The sequence below is a fragment of the Sinocyclocheilus rhinocerous genome, unplaced genomic scaffold, assembly GCF_001515625.1.
Source record: "Sinocyclocheilus rhinocerous isolate Xijiao unplaced genomic scaffold, SAMN03320098_v1.1 scaffold48, whole genome shotgun sequence".
Lineage (NCBI taxonomy): Eukaryota > Metazoa > Chordata > Actinopteri > Cypriniformes > Cyprinidae > Sinocyclocheilus > Sinocyclocheilus rhinocerous.
Window position 1 is genome coordinate 469,864 of NW_015635971.1, and position 17,303 is coordinate 487,166.

At 39.6% G+C, this 17,303-nt stretch overlaps 1 protein-coding gene across 3 annotated transcripts in view; it reads right to left on the reverse strand.

Moving 5' to 3' along the window:
- LOC107747519 (E3 ubiquitin-protein ligase mib1-like) overlaps positions 1 to 12,862 on the reverse strand; it is a 72,303-nt gene extending 59,441 nt beyond the window's left edge. For all 3 annotated transcript variants that reach the window (XM_016562067.1, XM_016562066.1, XM_016562065.1), the window contains exons 1-5: positions 11,569 to 12,862; positions 10,866 to 11,037; positions 7,412 to 7,541; positions 3,074 to 3,178; positions 2,428 to 2,494 (exon numbers count right to left, since the gene is read on the reverse strand). In XM_016562067.1, coding sequence (XP_016417553.1) covers positions 2,428 to 2,494; positions 3,074 to 3,178; positions 7,412 to 7,541; positions 10,866 to 11,037; positions 11,569 to 11,797 — 703 coding nt within the window. In that variant the 5' untranslated portion in view covers positions 11,798 to 12,862. The remainder of the gene's footprint in view (positions 1 to 2,427; positions 2,495 to 3,073; positions 3,179 to 7,411; positions 7,542 to 10,865; positions 11,038 to 11,568) is intronic.
- Positions 12,863 to 17,303: the final 4,441 nt, after the last annotated feature.

Consider the following 17,303-nt stretch of genomic DNA (forward strand, 5'->3'; position numbering starts at 1 on the left):
CACTTTTAGAACATTTTCTTCATTTTTATTGAAAATAAATTCTAATGTGATATGTGATGGGAAAAGTGAGAAGAACGAACTCGGCAAAAGCCGGACTCGAATCCGGTCAATCGCGTCACAAGCTAGTTCTCCGCGCCCAACGCATTACTGCCTACACCACTGAAGCCGTTATTCACACGCATCGTATTTAACCTTGTGTGACATTGGAGAGCGGAGCTACTGTAAATTTGCACTTAGTAATAGACACTCCGAATAATCTTGCTTTCCATTTGCATTAAGACATTTGCATTATTTTTATTACCACACTGGCAGATAATTTTACTTAATTTTAAGTAAAATGCACTTAATTTAGATCCCCCCAGGAAACAAATATCTTATATCAATTTTTTATATAGAAAATCAATCTTGATTTAAGAATTTTTTTATATTTATACTTGAAATAAGAAAAAATACTTAGTAAGAAAAGCATTTTTGCAGCGTGCATGAATGAATGAATGAAGTATTTAACATCGTTTGCGCTTTAAAAAGGGGGAGGAGACCGAAAGAAACTCTGGGTTTACCGAAGAAAACCTGCTCCTGACCAGTTGCCTACCAGGCAACTGACTCTGAGTATAAGTTACCTCCCTTTCAGAAACGGGCTTGACTTACCCTGCTTTCTCGGGTTTGACATACCTTCCATTCTGAAACGGAAAACCCAGAGTTTCCCTCATTTCTGGTTTAACATACTCAGAGTTTTCACTTAACCTCCTTTCTGGAACGGGCCCCTGGAGGGCCACTGGTCTGCAGAGTTTATCTCCAACCCTAATTAAACACACCTGAACAAGCTAATTAATTTGTCTTCAAGATCATTAGAAAGCTACAGGCAGGTGTGTTTAATTAGGGTTGGAGCTAAACTCTGTAGGACAGTGGCCCTCCAGGACCGAAGTTGCTCAGCCCTGGATTACAATAAATGTGCTTGTATTACATTTAATTAGTCTCATTTGTGGTTTATACATTGTTGCATGTGGGCAAAAAGCATGCAAGTTACAATGTAATTATCATGATTACGAGTTACATACAGGGCAAGCAGGGTGCTAGCAACCAAGGTTTGTATCATGGGTTTGATTCCCAAAGATGTATACTTTAGGGTGACCATACGTGCCATTCTTCCCGGACGCGTCCTGGCCAGGATTTCTATATTGCTTTGATTCAAAGTACCTCGAGAGCGTTTCGAAAACATAAGGAACCGATGTCATACACCGATCGGTCTGCACACGCAAACAAAGCCAAACCCCTAGATATTTTAGGCAATATAGAAATCCTGGCCAGGATGCGTCCGGGAAAAATGGCACGTATGGTCACCCTAGTATACTTTAAATGCAATCATAAAAGTGCCTGCCAATTTAATGCATAGATGTATGTTATCACTCAAAAAAAAATTTTTTTTTTATATTACCTGACTATATTACTTACATTTATAAAATGACATTTTATATAAATACAAATGGTTGTATTATATACATGTGTTAATAAATACAGGGCTTGTACAGATATTATATAATAAAATTCCAGGACTTTCAATGACTTTTCATGCATTACTTTGGGAAGTTTTCAAGGACTACAATCAGGCCAGTGGTTCAATATTTCACTTGCCCTGCTAAAATTTTCACTGACAATCAAACAGTCAGTAATAAAATAAGAACAAACAAATTACAAGCAATAGCGCAAGACGACACAAAAGACATTTCGGTGTTCACGTGCTGACTGAAATGTGGCTGTCTGTATGCGCACAGAAAGCAGTGTGCGAGTGCCGAATTTAATTTTCTTTTGCTTCTTGCACTTGAATGGTTTAACACTGCTTGAATTTTTAAACTGACAAGGCTTTAAGCACCTTGTACAAACCCTGTAAATATAAATTTATATCATACATATTTATCACACACCAAATTCCTTTAATATTCTTTACTCAAGTATTGTATGCATTTGTCTGCATTGCAGTGCATTCCAAATGCATTTTGGTAGAGTTAAGTGAACTTCAACAGATAGCCCTTGCTCAGTGAGTATGGAGCAGTGAACACTGCGTAGGGACCCTGTAAATTGGAAAGCACAAGACGTTGCGCTTTGTGGGACCATTTCTTAAGGTTTCAAGAGTAATTAATTTGAGTTGACCATTCTTGAATAGAACCTTATTGTATTGGTTTGGATAGCAAAGAGTCAATTATGAATTGGGGCCAAAAGAGCTTTTAAACAGGAATGTGTCATTGTAGCTATGCATGTCTGAAGATCAGCCTGACTATACCATCTAGTGCTGACACCTAGTGGAGGCATATTATTCAATACACTCTGTTAAAATGGAGTAGAGGACTTCACTTGACCTATGAGGCTTCTATAAATCAACTAAGTTCATGTAAATATTATTAGTCTACTAGTATGACATGGAAAGCTTACCCAACACTGGACAGTGGTCTCTGTAAAAAGTGCCACCTTTGGCATCTTGCACACACTTCAAATCAGACTAAAAAAGAAAAAAAAGACAATTAATTATAACAGATTTGTTAAAAAAATATTTTGAGTGCCTAATCACAAAAGCCTAAGCAGCGAAACTGATACAGTTGTCTGCATTTCCTTCTCTTTATCCAAATCTAATTAATAATTCCAGTGGCAGATGGCTGCGCACACCCTCCAGATATACTGCAATCACAGACAAAAGCCGTTGCCCAGCCACAAAATGATTGGCTGAAATTCAGACGTCGCAGAACGTCTAACAGCCAATCAACGGACGGCCTAGCACTTCAATAACGGAGGCACGCTTTCTGCAGACCACACCCCCTGCTCTCTTCGCCTTTGGTCTTCATGTTGAATTTCGCTCTCTTGTGAAGAGACAGAAAGGGAACAGATTTCTTTTATCATGCAGATAGCTCATCCAGCTGCCCCTCACAATGGCTGCCCTGCACATGGCTCTTATAAAGAAGCCCAGCTTATGGGATGACTAGACTATGTGTGGTGCAGTGCGTGTGTAGGGGGGTGGGTAGCAACACAAAGGCCAGTTAACTGCAGTCTTTTGTGTATGTGCATAGTGATGGGGGTGGCTTACCATGCCCTCGAATCCCACTCTGTAGAGGTTCTTGGCCCCGTTGTCCCAGAGGACGTAGGCTGCGCTGTGGGGGCTGGAAGCACTCCAGTCCTGGACCTCCGTTACCTGAAACATAGGAGGATGGTGAGGGAGGGCAATGAGAGGAGGAACTGATCCAGACAAGACAAGAAATTCACAGACTTACTGAACATCCTTCAACTAAAGTACTCTACAGTCTGATTAATTCAACTAACAAACAATATTCAAGGGCAAAAGAGTTTAAGGACCATGGACATCCCAATAAAGCTAATGTGAAACTAAAAATATTGCATTATAAAAAATAAAAATAAAAATAGCATCTTAAAAGGTCAGTTCTTTAAAATAAAAACAAAAGTTTGCCACTGAATGGTACTTGTATATTCAGAGCAGCTTGTCTTGGACTAGACTTTAAAGTCGAGATGAAACGCAATCTCTGATGTACATCAGAGTGTAACAGATTATTGTGAAAAAAGTAGGATGGGTACTTATTTGATCCCATTATGACAATTAGAGTAAACAATATGATGCAAAACTATATATTTTTTTTAAATGGGAACATATGCAAACAAATAATTGTTCACATTAAGATCTATTAGATGAATTTAGAAAATGAATTTAGATGAACTGAGGGTGAAACAACAGTAACATTAACTCAAAGGTCAACTGTGTTAATGATCCGGTGTCAACCATGTTAAGATTTCCTCTACAATAATGTATTATATATAATTTCAGTCACACAATAAACAAGATTAGCAATTTGTAAAGGTAAAAACACTGAACAAGCAGCAAGCGCAGAGTCTCAAGAGAGTGAAAGTTTTCACCAGACACGCCATTCAGCATGCCAATGGGTTAAACGGTCAAACTCAATGTTTAGGTTGAAGTAGACTTACTTTTTGAAAGAAGTGTGCTTGAAAGCACTCTTTAAATACACTTAACTGGAGTGGCCTGAAATATCTGATAATTCAAAGACCAAATGAATAGCTGACTTGCACAGTACCGTCTGGCATCACTCTTCGCTCAAAACATGCCGCTAAAAATATCTGTGCTGAACTTATGAGAAAGATTAGTTTCTTACTAGGACAACATTTAAATACATTTAAAAAATGCTGTTCCCTAATTGGGCTTTGCAGGTTTGTCAATAAGCAGAAGAGAAGCAGTGCTTAGCAATAGAGCACTGAATAAATCTATTAGACTGAAGGCTAAATATGAACAGTGATTAGCCTAATACAACACTAGAATACAATACATGTGAATATACATCGGAATAGACATCTAGTCTATTCAGATATCACTGAATAGACTTAAAAGCAGGGACCAAAGGTAGGGTAAATACTTTTTAAATAGTTTTTAAACTGCACAAGAAGTGTGTCAATTACTGGCAATTAATTTTAATTTGTTTGAATTGTGTAAAAAAAAAAAAAGTGTAAAAACTGCAAACAAACCCTCAATCTTTGCTTAATAATGACAGTTTATAATAATAGTGAATAATGTAGCTTTAAAAAAAGTTTGTATGTAGTTTTATAATGTGGTTGCAGGGGAAACTTTCACAGTTACTTTTCCGTGCAATTCAGGAACTTTGTTTCACAGCACTTTTTAAGTTACTGCTTATGTAGGATGGATCACTTATGTTGCATGATGTAACAGGGGTTAAAGCAAAAAAAAATCTTTTGACTGAATTTTTCCTCGGCCAAACCCCATTCCACAGCCATACCTGCCATACACCCAGTTTAAGAGCAGTTTTTTCTTCTTCTTGTAATTAGGAGCGCTTGTCCTCCTAATTAAAAAAATTTAGGAGCACCTTCTGATCAATAATCAAATTCTGATCAAAAATTAGCCTTCCTAATACGAGGTGATATTTACCTCCTTAAAGTGATTTACGGGGCATTTTCTTTTTAGCTGTGTAATGGCATTTTTCTAATTTTATTAAAAGTATGTCATTATCTATGTCAAATTCAAAAATGTATGTTTAAAAGCTTTTTAACATTTCTAATTAAATCAATATAAGAAGTAGAATAAGACAAATAAGTTGCCAATCATATGAAATTAATATTATTTAAAAAATAATTTGTACTACAGGTGACACAGACGAACACAAAAGTGGCTTGTAGGTACATTTTCAGACGTTTAATGAGGCTCAGAGGTTTGAGACTTTAGTCTTTGCAACTTTAGGGATCTTATCTATTCACAAACAACTCCAAAGAGAAAGGAAAACTTGAAATCGCATAATATGACCCCCTTTAAATAACTGAAATTATGTGTTAAAAATGAAACTAAATCCACCAGCAGGTGGCGGCAAGTCACTTATTTTATCATGGAATCATTCATTTAATTGATTCGCTCGAAGAGCTGATTCATTCAGGAATGAAGCAAGTGACTTTATGAATGGGTAATCATGAATCACTGACTCACTAGATTCGTTTAAACGCACTTTGAATGAAACACCGCTGTGTTTGCTTTTAGAGATGACTAGCGGCTGAGCGGTTACTTTATTTGGAACTATTTTTGTTGAAAAAATAGAGCAAAATCAGGCAGTAGTGTTATAGTCAGACAACGTAAGTCACAATATTAACTTCTTGTTTATTGAACTGTTGTATTAAATCAATATCACATTTGCAAACTCCCTTAATAATCTTTAAAAGCTGTCACTCTCAGTTTATCGCGATCTGTGGGTGCAAAGAAAATGGTCTATAAGAGAGCGTGCGAGCGAGTTCTCTTTCACTTTAAGTAAGCAAGACTCAAAAGCATGTGCAAATAATACATTCCGTCATCTGTCATCGCGTTGTAAACGCAGAATTCAACTGTGGGAATGAGTAGAATTATTATTAAAGGAGACATATTATGCCCCTTTTTACAATATGTAATGTAAGTCTCTGGTGTCCCCAGAATGTGTCTGTGAAGTTTCAGCTCAAAATACTCCACAGATCATTTATAATATAATTTTGAAAATGCCTATTTTGAGTGGAAGCAGAAACACGCTGTTTTTTGGGCCTGTCTCTTTAAATGCAAATGAGCCCCTTTCCAGAATAGAGCTGCGCCATTACAGCTCGTACCTGCTAAAAAAATCTGTTTTGGTTCTGATTATCATGTTTATCGCGCTGAAATCATGCATTTTAAACCATATGAGTTTAAACTTCTGATATACGGTTTTCTGAGCGCACATATCCGAAGCACACGGACAGAAAGCGGCTGTCACAGCATTTGAGTACTAAACTAAGATCTCATTCACATACAAATTTACGTTAAGAACACACATGAGTTATGTCTGTGAAGGTAAACAGCTGGGATATAAATTGCATGTTTATTTTAGATCTGTGTGGCAGCAGCAATATACTGTACATTAAATAAATCAATAAATCCACTGCTCTCTTGTCTCCTCTGAGGCTGGGACTCTAAATAGTGTTCTGTGCTCGTCTGTGCAGCCAAAGACAGAACAGTTAGCATGTTTTGCTCAAACTTTCACCATGGCATTAGAACTGGTACATACCCCGTTGTCGCTTGCGAAATCAAATGACGGCGCCATGGGTGGATACAGATTAAGGGGCGGTAATATTATAATGAGATCCCTTTGCCACGTCACCAAGGGAGCGAAATCAGACGCGCTCGTTTTCTCAAACGCTTGCAGAAAAAGGCTTACCAAAACAAAGTTACTGGTTTATTCTTTTTCACGTTTCCTTGGTTGGTAGATGCACCGGGGACCTGATTATAGCACTTAAAACCTGGAAAAGTCAGATTTTCATGATATGTCACCTTTAATAGCCGCAATCCCGCGCCGAAATTCAAGTTCTGCTATGTGTTCTCTGCTAATAACCAGACTGTGAATGATGCGAGCGGCATCACTATGTTGTCACTGAGAAGCTGCAGCCGTGGCGTGGATGATTTTTGGTGTGCTGGTGTTCTGACGATTTGTGCTACCCGCTCAGATTGTGCTACCTCCCATTAAAAAGATAGGTAGCACAAATCGATAGTGAAAAATGCTACCTATCAGATTGTGCTACCAAAAATATATTTACATTGTTTTAAGCACACTGGCAGAACAACAACAACAATGCACTACATGTTTCTTTTTCCCTCATTTTTTTCCAATTGACGGAAATCCGTCGTAGAGACGTAAAACTTTAATCCCTGATGTAAGTCGATTTGAATACAGCTGTTTGCTAAATGAATAAATATAAAATAATAATGCCTTGGCACCATCTAATTTTGCTTCAGTGAACAAGAAAGTGCATAACATAGCTGTATCTACATAATTGGGGAAAGTTTTTAATCTAATAAATGATGAGTAAAGAAAATCAAGCATAACCAAACATGTTGAGGCACTACCTTCCCTCTTCTTCCATTCCCGCCATCCTGATCCTCCCACTGCCAATCCACTCCTCGCACCACCCGTCCTCCTGCAAAGATGCCCCGGGAAGTGATCTTCTTTGACTTGCGACGAGATTCCAAAAGAACTCTGTGCAAACACATAAAAGTATGTTACAAAGACAAAAGCAATCAAAGCGAGTTCAGAAGTTATGCTTTGGAATATAAGAGCTTTACAAAAGGAAAAAACTACATAATGAAAATTATTGCAAAATATGAGGTGGAGATGTAACTTCGTGCAATGCTTAAAAAGGGGTCCTATTATGCTTTTTCACTTTTTCAACTTTAGTTAGTCTGTAATGTTGCTGTTTGAGCATAAAAAAAGATCTGCAAAGTTACAAAGTTCAAAGTCCAATACAAAAGGAGATATTTTATTTAACAGAAATCACTTTTCAAAAACTACAACGAACGACTCGTTTGGACTACAACGCACATTTTCCGGGATTTGTGATATCACAAAGATCGACGAATGGGACGAGACCTGGTTGAGCTGCACTAGAGAAGGCAACGAGTGTAATCACAATGTCGGAGACACGCTAGCTTTCCCAAGGCAGACGAACTTAGAGTGGTTACAATCACGCTCAAATTGATTTGATATTGACAATATTTACACTGAAGCTCGCAGGCGGCTATGGTAAGGGGCATGACATTTCCCGACCAGGTGCCGAGTGCTGCCAATCACAACACACACTGGCCCAGCTAACCAATCACAGCACATTTCGTATTTCAGAAGGCGGGCCTTCATTTGATACAGGAACTATTCGAGCCGTTCATGCCAGACTGGGGAGAGAGGTGTTGTAATAATGTAAAATATGTGAAAAAATAATGTGTTTTTCGAACAACCTAGTATGAGAGCCTGTTCTAGTACACCCCCAAAACAAAATCAAGACTTTGTAAAAGAGCATAGTAGGACCCCTTTAAACAAGATGCCGTTGTAGGTTTGTATTTTATATTGTTTAACTCGATTTTCTTCTAATCTCGAATGTAACCTGAAACCTGCAGGATAAAAAAAGATAATCCTGGATAATTTTTTTTATCACTTTTTGTTTGTTTCTAGAAGAGACGCTTGTATCCCATCTGGAAGCTGCCCCATGCTGAACCACAGCAGACCGTTTCTGATCCTCCAGCTTTGCTGACATGTGATCATTGTTCTTCTCTATGTGCCCCTAACTAACTGCACAGAGTTTTCTCAATACAAAACATAACATTCCCAAAACATATTTAGGTTATGCATACTGTGCTTGAAATTGCAAACTTCAGTTAAAAAAAATCTCTAAAATACAAAAGAGACTTGCAAACAAATAAAAATAAATAAAATAATTTGGTCTTGTGCATAGAATGATCATATGCACCCTAAAGCAGCTGGAAACCACAGCATGAGACAGCAGCTGCCAAAGGAAACACCCAGCAAAAAAGGTCCGACTTCATCACTGTCTTTGTGTGTTGTACTTTAACCATTCTCAAGAGGGAAATAGAGTCACACTTAGTTGAAAGGAGACCAGCTGTTGAGCTGACCTATTGTTTCTTTGAGCTCATGTTGAGGGCAGTTATGGTTGGCTGCCACGAGCGACGTCTACAACAACTGCTAGACTTCTTAATAGCCTTACCATATGGAGACAGTGAAGGATACGTTACTCAAGCTAGTAAAAAGGAATAGATTGTAAGTCTAAAAACAAAACAGCAGCTCCATTTTCATATTACATGCAAGAAAGTAGGTAAACAAAACTATTCCAGCTGTATTAGACTTTTTTTTAATAAATAATATATAAATAGCCAACATCTGACTGGCAGCTAGTAAAAAAAGTCTAATATATTTTGGTCAGACCCACACTAACCATAGATCTAAGCAGAAATAGAACAGCACACATTTCCTGCTTTATCGTCATGACAGACATGCAACCTATAAACAGTTCAATGAATCTCTTGATGCATCTTCGCATATACTTTGGTGAGAGAAACAAGCCATTTTATATTATGACCACTGCCAAGTCGATATTCAGAACAGCACAAATGACCTTACAACAGTGATTACTTTACCATGCCCACCGCATTTCAAGGGGGGGCTTTTTAAAAAAATAAGTTACCTTTGGCCGCATATATGTAGTCTCTGTATTTAATAGAGAAAACAAATGACAGAAGTGTGAAATTAACGAAGGTCGATGTAAAAAAAAACAAGTGCTGTTTTAACCAACTACTCCCCTTTCTAAAAACATCCACCATACTGCATTCTACTATTCCTTTCTTTGAGCAAACGGAGATATTTTGCTTCTGGATGATTATTCAAAATTTCCAAGTTTATTTGCTCATGTGGTCTACCGCAAAGTCTGACCCAACGCTTGCATTATTCAAACGAAACTCCATTAGTTAGCCTCTCTGCCATAACAACACCTTTTTATCATAATGTTTACTAAGTTAACAATAAAGAGTTCACCAAGTTTGATAAACAAAACAGTGGATAACAACAAGACTTACCTGAGCTGCAATTTGACTGGCTATTTGGGATGTCAGTCATTTATCTGCACTAAGGTCAATAGCTAATTATATTGCTTAATATTGCTATACAACAGCTGGTATGTAAATATTATAGAGTAACTTGTGCATCACACCAAAACGGGCCAGTTAGTTTATATACATCTCCACCAAACAAGTTAGAAGCAAAGCAGAATATTAAATCACTGATAAATTCAATTGACTGGAGCAAGAGGAAACACAAGAACATGCTAAAAAAAAAAAAAAAACATACAAGCATGTAAGAAATTAGGGTCCAGTTGTTCAAAAGAAATTAGACCAGATTTCATTTGCATCATACACATTTATATTTTTCACTTGATTTATCAGTTATAGTCATAAGACACCATAGATAAAGTAGGCTATCTATTAAGCCTTTAAGTACAGTAAAGAAAAATGTTTTTGCCCATATAAATAATCAATGTTGCTTTGAGAGAAAACACACACACACACACACACAAGAAAGAAGATCCTGGATAGCTAAGCACAGGATTTCCCATTTTCTTTGTGAAATTAAATTTTTTTGTACAACTGGTCCCAGGTAGACATGACAGATAGACTACAATGTCCATAAATTTAAAAACCAAACAAATCAAGACCAGTGGCCCAGCTTTGAAGTCATGCACCGTGCAATTCAAAGCTAAAGTAGCTTGTATTTAGATTCTGATTTAGACAGAAATCTCCCACATTGATGGACATGCTGACCAATGATGCAAACTGCTCTGTACTATTAAAGGCTGGTATTCCCACTGAACTCCAGGCAGTGGAACAGTCTACCTGTCGCTGGGCAACAACAGTCTGTAACTGAAGAAAACATTGCATGCTGGGTCTGAAACTGGCCAGATAAGCTACCTCATCCACAGAGGGAATAATGCCAAGGTGTCAAGACCACACGGAGAAAACTCACCTCTCACTACCAGGAGTGGTGATGCGGTAGAACCTGTGACGCAGGTGGTGCTTATCACCATGGTAACAGGTTGTGCAGAGGTCATAGTTGGTGCACTCCGCACATTTCCATCGGATCCCAATGATGGGCTGCTGCCGACAGGTGTCACACATGGTGCCATCATGCTTGATTCCTTTAACATGGTAATTACAGCAGAATATGCTGAATACAGCAGGTAATATGACACAGAAGCTGACTTCCACCCGCAGTGTGCCAACTACAGATTGCTCTATGACAGGGGTTCCCAACCCTGGTCCTGGAGGCACCCCAACACTGCACATTTTGCATGTCTCCTTTCTCTGACACACCAATTTCAGGTCTTGAAGTCTCTACTAATGAGCTGATGATGGTCTGAATCAGGTGTGTTTGATTAAGGAGACATGCAAAACGTGCAGTGTTGGGGTGCCTCAAGGACCAGGGTTGGGAACCACTGCTCTATGATATTTGCTCTATTATATGTACATATAGACACACACACACATATACACAGATATATCAAAGTCTCAAGACCTAAATGTTTTGTTTTTTTAGATAACGTTAATTAATGAAAGCTATTTTAAAGTATCACCAGTATATGTTCAATCTAAACAAGTTCGGTCTCGTTTAGGCCAGGTGACAGATGCACTGGATTAGCACTAATTTACACTTGGTGAAAGAGTCTCACCTGTGGGCGCACTGTCTAGAATCCTCACATCATAAGCTCCAGAGCTGCGGTAATTGGCGGCGGTGCCGTTATCCCACACAACCACCACCTCCTCCGGGCTCTCAAAACTCCTGACAGTGCCGACGTGCCCTTCTCCTCCGTCTTGTTTACCCCACTTCCAGTCAGGCCCGCGGATAACTCGAGCACCCACTCCCTCCATCATGACTCTGTTATTCCTACCGGTGGTCATTTAAGAGCAAATATTGCAATATAAGTTAACGTTACTTTTAGCTAGCCGTTAAACCAGCTCAGAAAACGTGAGGTTTTAAATTTACTGATTCCTCCCGTCTTACATCTGGGCCAATGGCAAGTGAAGGAGGGTAATTTAGCGGTATGGACAAGTAAAGGGATGACCTGGTTTTCTTAAGTCATACAATTAATTGTATATTGATATCCTAACGACAGAATTTAACTGTGAAGTATTCAGAATTGCTTAAGTTAGCGACAAATAAAATTAATGTGCACGTCGTTTTCGTGAAATATCTCTTACGGAGTCGAGTTAGCAAATTTACGTTGTAATTTAATTTATTCTGGACACAATGTTGTGGTAAATTTGGCAAAGTGTTTATTTAAGTCTCTAACGGCTGCTTTTAGAAAAGGCCAGTTAACGTTAGCTGGTCTAGGCTAACCAGCTATAGCTAACCTACCTAAAGTTCTAGGCTGTTACTTGACGATAGCAAAATTCCTATAAAAACTTTCGGTTTAGAAAAAACAACCGTCGCTTTTATCGTGAGATATAAATTTTTTTTGCGAACTTTGCTATGTGTTCGCAAGCGTTCAACAGATGGTCCAACTTCGCGCGACGCGATTCACAATGTCTTTAAGAGCTGCTGTAACGTTACGCGAAAAGCTTCTGCAACAATCAGCTCCAGCTTCCAGTGCAACTAAACCACTTTCAGCAAAGCGTCCCGTTTTTTAATAAGTGACAGCGTAATGTCTGAATGAATGGCTGTAGATTAAGTAACCGCAGTTCTTCATGCCCGAAACAAATGCACGCACGGATCTGAAAACAGCAGCCACATCGCCACGGATGAGGAGACCTTTGTTAGTGCTTTCCCAAGAATTCCACCAGCAGAACTTAATATTTCCTTGCCAAAAAAGATTCGGAGATAATTTCTGAAATATATCCTTAAAGCCGACCTTTAAGCCCAAGTAATATCAAAGAATTGGTGAAAATGCTTGAGAATTTCTTGAGAAATGTCTCATAGAGGTGCAACTGAAGGCGAACGCGTCGCCATTATTGTCAATCAGAGCTCGAGCCAGCGGAGGTGGGACTGTTTGGGATCCAAGCAGTTCCCGTGGCGTAAAATGACGTCACGTCAGGGTTTAAAGTGAGCAGAGCCCAAACACAAAATAATTTGTGGAATCTGGCTGTATTATCTGTCTGATTATATTATGTGTGTGTGTGTGTGTGTGTGTGTGTGTGTGTGTATAGCGATAATACCGCATACCACGCTATTGAGCTACTCAAAATTACCGCAAGGGAAATTCCCTCACCGCGACAGCCCTATTAGCAACATCATATGACCCCTTTAAATAAAAGTAGTCCATACATCGTGGGTTTTTAAGAAAAAAGCCATTGAAGTCTATTGAAAGCTATATGATTTCAGACCAACATTTTAGTCGATATTCACAATCAGTGTTGGGTAAGTTACTCTAAAAAAGTAATTACTAGTTACTAATTACATCTTCAACCGTGTAATTCGATTACTGTACAAATTAGGGCTGTCTAAATGGCTGAAAAACTAAATTCGAATTTTGTCAAAATTAGAATTATATTCGAATTTAAAATGCATAATTTCAGTTAGGGCGAAGAAAAGCTTTTGGCTTCTCTCCTGAGGCCACAAGAGGGCGCATTGAGGAAAATATTACTAATGCACGTTTACTTTAATGGCAATGAAAAGGACCTGTTTATTGCCATTAAACAGAAATCGCTGAACCTAAACATAGGAGCCTGATAAAAATGATAATTTTAGAAGAACATTTCAGACAGCACTTAAGAGTCTGAAGTCTTCATACACACACACACACAAACTGTTATGTTCTGTATGGAATGTTTTTAATACATATTAAACCAAACATTATTAATTATTAATAATGAATAAATATTTAATAAAAAAATCGAATTTGTTGTATTTGTATTTCTGTTTGTTTTATAAATACAATATTTATACATTATTTATGTTTTTATGTTTAATTTCTGAAGGTTTGGGCCTCCATATTCTTCTCAAAGTAATACAAGTAGTGAAAAGGTTCTGCAGCACTGAGAGGACTATTAAGACCTCGATGTTACAGTCCGTGTTTTTTTTTTTTGCCATAATGTGTTCAAATAATATTGTTTTTGCAATTGTCTTGGATGTTTCAGTTGTTGTTCACTGCAAATCCTGTGTATACTGTGAATAATCTTAGCAGAAGCAATTGGGAGACTAGAGAATGATTGGCCTTTTTTATTGGTTTTGGTTTTTGATAGGTTTGGTTCCTTTATCGATTCGGTTCATTCACATTGCGTCAGTTGCTGACACTTGGGCAAACTCAGTTTCTCCAAAATACTTAAGCCTTATTGGATAATGTTCATGTAGCTGCACAAACAGATGGCATTTCAGTGGTCGGAACCATCTGCCTATATAAGTCAGTGCTCAATGCCATTTCATCAAAAATGTTCTCTTTCAGCACGAAGACGCTGAACTAAGAAAGAAGTAGCCTACTACTCACTGTAGAAGAGCCCTGACAGCGGAAAAATGCTTCAGCTGATCAGAGCTTCTCCCCTGCGGCCATCTTGTGAAGCTTAAGAGCAATTCGTTGCGAAATGTCATGCCACGAGCATGGCACCTGCAGGGCACCCCTGCATGCCTTGAATGAGCACAGTGAGTGTGTCGCTCATCTGGGCTGCTTCTACTCTGAAGCAGCACTCACCGGGATGGACTGTTCTCGTTGTGAGAGCATGAGACTTGCCTCGCTGCACTCGCGGATTGCTAACTTTCAGGAAAGCAGCCCTGCCCCTTATGCTCTCCCATTTCCTTCCTCCCAGGAAACAAAACAGAGTCAGAGGGCTCAGCAGAAGGGTCCAAGTGAATTCACGCCAGCACAGATCCTGCATGCCTCACTCTACCTGCAGGGAGAGGATTTCCTGGTTCTCTTCTCCTGTGAAGATCAGTGCCCCTCGTCAGGACAAGCAGTCTGGTCTCTTTTAGAGGATCCAAGGAAGACGTTGTCGATGACTCCATGTCATCAGCGGCTTCTGATGCGGAGGAATTGTCTTGCTCCATGGAGTCCCCCGGCCTCTTCTGCCCAGAGAACCAGATCAAAGGATCATTCATTCCTTTGAAGAGCTCAACTTAAAGTGGTCAGCCCCAGAAGAGCCCGCCCACAGCCACCTCAATGAATGGTTCCTGCCAGGGCACCGCCAGCGAGCCCCCGGCCAGAGACCTGCACCATTCTTTCCAGAAGTTCATGAAGAACTTACCAAGTTGTGTCGTGCTCCTTACTTGGTCCGCATTTATTTTTCTGCCTTCTCTGCCTTCACCTCCATTGACGGTGCAAAGCAAAGAGGTTACAAGAAGCTTCCTCACCTTGAAGAAGTCGTCGCTGCGCATCTCTGCCCACCCATGGCCCTGGAATGGAAAGCCAAGGCTGTTCACCCCATGATCCCTGCAGGACTTCCTTGGCCCTCCGCTCCATGGATGAGTCTGGCCCAGACCCCACAACATACCTGGCCCTGCGCGCTACAAAGACAACAGCCCAGACAATTGGCAGAGCATCACCTCAAGTACCACCTCTGACTTAACAGAGAGAAGGATGCAGACAAACAGCCTTCCTCGACAAGTCTTATCAGGATCAACTAAGCAATGGATTTTCATATGTGAAATATGTAATGTTCGCAGCATAGACTCTTTAATATATGTCCAAGAGTTTTACACACCGGTCTGTTATTGTGGAGACATTTCCACGCCCCTAAACATGATGTGGCACAAAGCAAAACATGATTGGTTGCTTTACCTGTCAGTCATATGGCCTCTTGTGTGGTCCTAGGCCATTCAAAGCGGCCAAGGTTCCCAGACTTTCTGCCGTCAGCCTGAAGGTCTGGCTACGCGAGACTACAGCGGACCGAATAACAAAAAAGGGCACTTCTCCTCTTTACAATCGAATGAGTGTCAGTCCCCTGCTTTTGTGCAGTGATCTATTTTTATTTATGTATTTATTTAGTCATTTAGCAGACGCTTTTATCCAAAGCGACTTACAAATGAGGACAACAGAAGCAATCAATTGTAGTATTAAAACAACTAAAAACAGATACAAAACTAAAAGCTAAAACTTTATAAATAGTACTTACTTACATTTTAAAAATAAATAAATTAAATAAAAATGACAAATGCATACAACAAAATCTCAAAACGTAACATTTAAATGAAAAACAAAAAAATAAAGCTAAAAACAATTCAAAATAGTAAAGAACAAAAGGTATAAGAGTATAATAATGATTCTAACATAACACTAAGCCAAACACCAAAAAAACAACTACATATATGTGTATGTACAACCACACACACACACATACATAAACAACTTACTTACACATAGTAAGAAATGGTTATAAAAACTGAAACAGAAGTGAAACAAGTAGTAGGAAAGAGGAGAAATAAAAAGCGATACTTATACGATCTACCACTGGAAAGGCTCAGACCCCCCGCTGCCCAGGTCAGGCTTGGGAAGGTATGTTTTGCTTGGGAAGGTCCACACACTTGTGACGTCGGAGCCTGCGCTGTTATCTCCACCTACTGGAAACTTTTTCAGGCTTCTGATTGGCCAACATGGCTTTACGGTTGAGATTATATCGCCACCTGTTGGTTAGGCATGCTCTTGACAGTGCTTCATAGCATGCGTTTGTGTTTTCATGTTTTTCATGTTTTGCTTGGGAAGGTATGCTTGCAAACATACTTCCTCGCTTCAAGTGTGTGATCCAAACTTTGGCGCAGGGCAACAATGCTCACATTCTCAAATCTGAAGTTGAGTGTCTGCTGGTAAAGGGTGCTATAGAAACGGTCCGGCCATGGTCTGCTACTTCCTCGTTCCAAAGAAGGACGGTGGCCTCAGGCTCATTCTCGATCTGAATGAAGCGACCGTTCAGGATGTTGACTTTGAAACAGATCCTCTCACAGGTTTGCCTAGATGGATGCTTACTTTCATATCCAGATAGCCCCTCACCACAGACCATTCTTGAGATTTGTGTTTGGGAGGGGGGGGGGTGGTGACTTACCAATAAACAGTCCTTCCATTTGGACTGTCTCTGGCACTGCGCAACTTAACAAAGTGCATGACTGCGGCACTCTCCCCTCTAAGACAAAAGGGAATGCGTATCATGAACTCAACGTCTGGCTTGTTTGGGCCTGGTCAGAGCACAAGCTCCATGCCCACAGATTTTCTGCTTCTCAGTCACATGAAATGGCTGGGGCTCAGGATCAATTCAGCCATGAGCTCCCTATCTCCAAGCCAGTGAATCGCTTTCCTGGGAGCAGTTCTTGACTCTGCCCAAATCACACTGAAACACTCTTTGAACATTCAGAGGCTTGCTGCATCATTCAAAGTATGGGTCTCTCTTCCCCTCGGGACATTCCAGAGAATCCTTGGCCTGATGGCAGCCACCTCCTCTATGGTTCCGATGGGCCTGCTCCACATGCGGCCCCTTCAATATTGGCTGA